This window comes from Ostrinia furnacalis, unplaced genomic scaffold (assembly GCF_004193835.3).
Source record: "Ostrinia furnacalis isolate ACB-3 unplaced genomic scaffold, ASM419383v2 OfSCF3655, whole genome shotgun sequence".
Classification (NCBI taxonomy): domain Eukaryota; kingdom Metazoa; phylum Arthropoda; class Insecta; order Lepidoptera; family Crambidae; genus Ostrinia; species Ostrinia furnacalis.
The window spans coordinates 1-6,956 of record NW_021133894.1 but is presented as its reverse complement, the minus strand read 5'-3'; the positions used below and the strand labels follow the sequence as shown (position 1 = coordinate 6,956).

The window sequence follows — 6,956 nt, the reverse complement described above, 5'->3', positions numbered from 1 at the left end:
CCAAAACGGGGCTCGCGGTGGGGGAAGGTTGCCATGCCGTGTTGGCATTGACTGCTCAGCAGCCCGGCAGACGGCCGCCGTAACCCCCAGAACAGCTGCATCCACTTCAGATGGTGTTAAGTCTGGCAACTGCTCGGCCTCCACATCCATCCCCATCATAGCCGCAGCGAGAGAGTCCTTGAACACTCTCCAGTCGGTGGCGGGTGAAACTTTATAGCGAAAAGTAGATTGTGGCGGCGGATTGGGGACATAAGAGGACGACGTTACTAATAAAAAAGCAATGGCAATATGCTGTGACGCCGCGATCGCGTCTTCTTCCGTGTGCCAATCGCGCACTTGATGTGCTAAGTCAGATGCAATGAAAGTCAGGTCAATAGAACTGCTCCGCGGTCGACCGTGCGTGATCGTCCTAAACGTAATTTGGCCCGAGTTGCAACACAGCAGATCCCTGGTCTGGGTAAAGTTGTAGATATAATGACCGGTTGAGTTAGCCGCCCTCGCGTAGTCCCAAAGTGGGTGGGCGGCGTTAAAGTCCCCCATGACGATGCACCGGGAGTTATCAATGCTATCCAAAAAGCGCACCAACGTTTGAACCGTAGGGGATTCAGCTACATTGCACCTCGGGGGCAGGTATATTGACACAAGAAATACGGGCATGCGCCCAACGGACATCCTAACAGTGACCAAATCAGGGGAACAAAATTGTGACAGTAAAATGGCCTTACAGTCTAGAGCTAATTGCTTATCTATGTACATAGCGGCCCTAACAGGGTTATTGTGCCCGGATTGTTGGAAAACGACCGCCAGGTCCGAGCCCTTGGCCAAGCAGCCCGCCCCCCTGTAAGGTTCAGAGACCGCAGCAACCCCCACATTCCGACGATTGAAGGTAGACATCAGCTCATAGAAAGCCGACTGAGACTTGTCTAAATTGATTTGAATGAAACGAATGTTGGGGTCGCTCCTACGGGGCATAATCTACTTTTGATAGAATGCGATTTCTCATGGCTCTCAATCTGGGGCATGCTTGATCCAAGGCCGAGTGCTTGGCGGACGAGTCGGTTTTAAATTTCGCTCTGTAGGCGATACAATTGGCACACACAGGGGCCATAACCCTGTTGGGGCACTCCGCTACCTGATGTCCGGCGGTCGCGCAGTGGTGGCAGACAGGAGTAGTAGTAGCCGGGCAACGCGCCTGCGTATGTCCAAACAGCAGGCACCGGCGACACTGCACGAACGGTGAGAAGTCTTCGGCGTGCACCCGTTGATGGTCGAGGCGCACGCGACCGAGGTTGATGATGGCTTGGTACACCTTCGGCGGTACCATGATGACGGCGTTGTAAAGGCTCGGGTTGCGGTTCTTCCTAAGGAACCGCAGTTTAACTCGCTCTTGCTCCTCCTTACTCAGCTCGGGGTTTTGTGAGAACAAAGTATCAATAAGGTCCTCGCTTTCTGTATCCCTGGAGATGCCCTTGAGAGCAATCATTGGCATTAACCTCTTCTCGGGCTCGGCGCTGACCCCAGAGGCGTGTGTGCTGTCGTTGATGCGTTTGAGGGCCTCCTGGAGGTGGTCGGCCGAGTCGAACTCTACCCTAGCCTTCCCCCGTGAGAGCATCTCAATTCTGGCCGCCGTGAAGTTCACCTCCGAGAAAGGCACAGCGGTTTTTAAGGTCTTGGTGACCAGCTGTCTGTCGGCCTTCTGCGCAGTTGATGACATGATGAGAGCTGGGCGCGCACTCTGCTCATCTCGCCGCGGAAGATGGTAATTCCCAGCGTTGGGCTGCGCCGGCGTGGAAGCCAGGGTCTGGGCGTAGGTTCGTGTACCAATGGGCTGGGCGGGCGAGATGGATTTCATGCGCCCGAACTCGGTTCTTACCGCCTGGGTCACGGCTTTAGTCACGGCGGCTGCGAGCGCCTCCTCGCAGCAGTGGCTGTTGGTGGTGGCTGCGGTGGCAGCAGCAGTGGCGGCAGTGGCGGCGGCGGCAGGAGTGGCGGCGGCGGCAGGCGTTACTTGCGCCAAGCTTCCTTCCCGGCTAGGTGTAGATACTTCCAGGTATTTAAGGTGTATTTTCTGAAGTAATCGAGCCGCGTCCATGCTACACTGGACCGCCCGCTCGCGGTTCTCCTTCCTCACACTCTTCTCCTCATTGAGCAACGCTGGTATGCTGGCCATCAGGCCATGGAGCTCTTGGAGCAGTGGGGTGAAGAGCGTGTCTCCGAAGTCGGGTTTGGGGAAGGGAGTGGCCAGTATCTTGCGCTTGCAGGCTGACTGCGGGGCGCTGGTGGCAGAAGTGCTGCGCGAGCGCGGAGTGGCCGCCACAGGAGGTCGACGAATCTCCGAGTCAACGGAGTCCAGCGAGTGCGGTGAATCAGCCCGAGCGGTTCCCACCGGGCTAGGTTGTGGCGGGCACTTCTCACTCCCACTCTCCAAGGACATGAAGGAGTTGTCTACGGAGTGCGCCTCAGAAAGCCTACTGAGGGGCGGAGAGCGAGAGACGGGCTGGGTGTTTGGTGCCACAGTGCCCTCCCGCGATCCCGCGCGGGTCACTCTTCGGGCAGGGGGTGGTGGTGGTGACCTAGCTATCGGCATCTCGATCACTTACTGTCCGTCAGTCCAAAAGTCCAGGGTGTGCACTGCAGTCCAGAAAAACACTGCAATCCAGAGGTTGGCACAAAAGTTTCACTTCACCACACAGTGTTTCACCACTCAGTTGAAGGTCGCAACCCAGTGTCCCCAGACAGTCCGATGTTTCACCGGTACTTGGTGATAACCGGTCGCGAGAGTCGGGCGCGAGGACCGCACTGTCGTCGATGTGAGTTCAACCGGCACTTGGTGATAACCGGGCGCGAGGGTCGGGCGCGAGGACCACACGGTCGTCGATGTAGGTTTCACCGGCACTTGGTGATAGGCCGGGTGCGGACCGACGCGGACCGGCGCGGACCGGGCGCGAGGACCGGCGCGGACCGGCGCGGACCGGGCGTGAGGACCGGCCGCGGACCGACGCGGACCGGGCGCGAGGACCGGCGCGGACCGGGCGCGAGGACCGGCCGCGGACCGACGCGGACCGACGCGGACCGGGCGCGAGGACCGCCCAGTCGTCTATGTATGTTTCACCGGCACTTGGTGATAGGCCGGGTGCGGACCGACGCGGACCGGGCGCGAGNTGTGAAATTGAGCTTAAGGCTTCGATAATCTCCTCCAAGGTGAACGGGAGGTCGTCTCTGGTATTGGGCAGGGTGTCCCGGTCCGCCCTAAGAGCTGCTTGAAATGGGGTGTCCTGGTCCGGTGGGTCCTCGGGATAAAAGTGCCGCAGGAGAAATTCCGCAGAGTCTTCCGCGGAAACAGTGTGCCCGTCCGGCGTGGCCAGGGTGGCAGGTGGTTTTCTGGGAGCTCCGTCAGCGCGCACGACGGGGTTCGTCACCGTCCATACCTTTTCCAATGTTTGCGACTGACAAAACTCCCTGAAATTATCCCTAGCTGCCCGAGAGATGGACTGGGCATAGCGCCTCCTGAGGTCCGCGTACTCCCCCAGTATCGGGTCCGAGTGGCCCATGATCTGATTCCGCCTCCTCAGAGCGCCAATCCGCCGGCCAAGCCGAGCCACTTGGCCCTTCATGGCCGACAGCTCGGCGGTCCAAAACGGGGCTCGCGGTGGGGGAAGGTTGCCATGCCGTGTTGGCATTGACTGCTCAGCAGCCCGGCAGACGGCCGCCGTAACCCCCAGAACAGCTGCATCCACTTCAGATGGTGTTAAGTCTGGCAACTGCTCGGCCTCCACATCCATCCCCATCATAGCCGCAGCGAGAGAGTCCTTGAACACTCTCCAGTCGGTGGCGGGTGAAACTTTATAGCGAAAAGTAGATTGTGGCGGCGGGTTGGGGACATAAGAGGACGACGTAACTAATGCAAAAGCAATGGCAATATGTTGTGACGCCGTGATCGCGTCTTCTTCCGTGTGCCAATCGCGTACTTGATGTGCTAAGTCAGATGCAATGAAAGTCAGGTCAATAGAACTGCTCCGCGGTCGGCCGTGCGTGACCGTCCTAAACGTAATTTGGCCCGAGTTGCAACATAGCAGATCCCTGGTCTGGGTAAAGTTGTAGATGTAATGACCGGTTGAGTTAGCCGCCCTCGCGTAGTCCCAAAGTGGGTGGGCGGCGTTAAAGTCCCCCATGACGATGCACCGGGAGTTATCAATGCTATCCAAAAAGCGCACCAACGTTTGAACTGTAGGGGATTCAGCTACATTGCACCTCGGGGGCAGGTATATGGACACAAGAAACACGGGCATGCGCCCAACGGACATCCTAACAGTGACCAAATCAGGGGAACAAAATTGTGACAGTAAAATGGCCTTACAATCTAGAGCTAATTGCTTATCTATGTACATAGCGGCCCTAACAGGGTTATTGTGCCCGGATTGTTGGAAAACGACCGCCAGGTCCGAGCCCTTGGCCAAGCAGCCCGCCCCCCTGTAAGGTTCAGAGACCGCAGCAACCCCCACATTCCGACGATTGAAGGTAGACATCAGCTCATAAAAAGCCGACTGAGACTTGTCTAAATTGATTTGAATGAAACGAATGTTGGGGTCGCTCCTACGGGGCATAATCTACTTTTGATAGAATGCGATTTCTCATGGCTCTCAATCTGGGGCATGCTTGATCCAAGGCCGAGTGCTTGGCGGACGAGTCGGTCTTAAATTTCGCTCTGTAGGCGATACAATTGGCACACACAGGGGCCATAACCCTGTTGGGGCACTCCGCTACCTGATGTCCGGCGGTCGCGCAGTGGTGGCAGACAGGAGTAGTAGCCGGGCAACGCGCCTGCGTATGTCCAAACAGCAGGCACCGGCGACACTGCACGAACGGTGAGAAGTCTTCGGCGTGCACCCGTTGATGGTCGAGGCGCACGCGACCGAGGTTGATGATGGCTTGGTACACCTTCGGCGGTACCATGATGACGGCGTTGTAAAGGCTCGGGTTGCGGTTCTTCCTAAGGAACCGCAGTTTAACTCGCTCTTGCTCCTCCTTACTCAGCTCGGGGTTTTGTGAGAACAAGGTATCAATAAGGTCCTCGCTTTCTGTATCCCTGGAGATGCCCTTGAGCGCAACCATAGGCATTAACCTCTTCTCGGGCTCGGCGCTGACCCCAGAGGCGTGTGTGCTGTCGTTGATGCGTTTGAGGGCCTCCTGGAGGTGGTCGGCCGAGTCGAACTCTACCCTTGCCTTCCCCCGGGAGAGCATCTCAATCCTGGCCGCCGTGAAGTTCACCTCCGAAAAAGGCACAGCGGTTTTTAAGGTCTTGGTGACCAGCTGTCTGTCGGCCTTCTGCGCAGTTGATGCCATGATGAGAGCTGGGCGCGGACTCTGCTCATCTCGCCGCGGAGGATGGTAATTCCCAGCGTTGGGCTGCGCCGGCGTGGAAGCCAGGGTCTGGGCGTAGGTTCGTGTACCAATGGGCTGGGCGGGCGAGATGGATTTCATGCGCCCGAACTCGGTTCTTACCGCCTGGGTCACGGCCTTAGTCACGGCGGCTGCGAGCGTCTCCTCGCAGCAGTGGCTGTTGGTGGTGGCGGCGGTGGCGGCAGCAGTGGCTGCAGGTGTTACTTGCGCCAAGCTTCCTTCCCGGCTAGGTGTAGATACTTCCAGGTATTTAAGGTGTATTTTCTGAAGTAATCGAGCCGCGTCCATGCTACACTGGACCGCCCGCTCGCGGTTCTCCTTCCTCACACTCTTTTCCTCATTGAGCAACGCTGGTATACTGGCCATCAGGCCATGGAGCTCTTGAAGCAGTGGGGTGAAGAGCGTGTCTCCGAAGTCGGGTTTGGGGAAGGGAGTGGCCAGTATCTTGCGCTTGCAGGCTGACTGCGGGGCGCTGGTGGCAGAAGTGCTGCGCGAGCGCGGAGTGGCCGCCACAGGAGGTCGATGAATCTCCGAGTCGACGGAGTCCAGCGAGTGCGGTGAATCAGCCCGAGCGGTTCCCACCGGGCCAGGTTGTGACGGGCACTTCTCACTCCCACTCTCCAGGGACACGAAGGAGTTGTCTACGGAGTGCGCCTCAGAAAGCCTACTGAGGGGCGGAGAGCCAGAGACGGGCTGGGTGCTTGGCGCCACAGTGCCTTCCCGCGATCCCGCGCGGGTCACTCTTCGGGCAGGGGGTGGTGGTGGTGACCTAGCTATCGGCATCTTGGTCACTTACTGTCCGTCAGTCCAAAAGTCCGGGGTGTGCACTGCAGTCCAGAGAAACACTGCAATCCAGAGGTTGGCACAAAAGTTTCACTTCACCACACGGTTTCACTACTGAGATGTCCCCACAAAGTCCAGTGTTTCACCGGTATTTGGTGATAGGCAGACTGCGGACCGGGCGCGAGGACCGCCCAGTCGTCGACGTATGTCTCACCGGCACTTGGTGATAGGCCGGGTGCGGACCGGGCACGAGGACCGCCCAGTCGTCGATGTATGTTTCACCGGCACTTGGTGATAGGCCGGGTGCGGACCGGGCACGAGGACCGGCTGTGGACCGACGCGGACCGACGCGGACCGGGCGCGAGGACCGGCTGTGGACCGAGCGCGGACCGAGCGAGGACCGGCCGCGGACCGGGCGCGGACCGGGCGCGAGGACCGGCTGTGGACCGGCTGTGGACCGAGCGCGGACCGAGCGCGGACCGAGCGAGGACCGGCCGCGGACCGGGCGCGAGGACCGGCTGTGGACCGAGCGTGGACCGAGCGCGGACCGAGCGCGGACCGAGCGAGGACCGGCCGCGGGCCGGGCGCGAGGACCGGCTGTGGACCGAGCGTGGACCGAGCGCGGACCGAGCGCGGACCGAGCGAGGACCGGCCGCGGGCCGGGCGCGAGGACCGGCTGTGGACCGAGCGTGGACCGAGCGCGGACCGAGCGCGGACCGAGCGAGGACCGGGCAAGGCGGCGGGCTAGAAGGGTGGACTAGAGGGGGGGTGAG

General features: G+C 59.7%; 1 protein-coding gene across 1 annotated transcript; it reads right to left on the bottom strand.

Moving 5' to 3' along the window:
• Positions 1 to 2,816: 2,816 nt before the first annotated feature.
• On the bottom strand, positions 2,817 to 4,304 carry LOC114358047 (uncharacterized). Its single transcript, XM_028311909.1, has one exon. The coding sequence runs from the start codon at positions 4,302 to 4,304 to the stop codon at positions 2,817 to 2,819; it is 1,488 nt and encodes a 495-aa protein (XP_028167710.1).
• Positions 4,305 to 6,956: the final 2,652 nt, after the last annotated feature.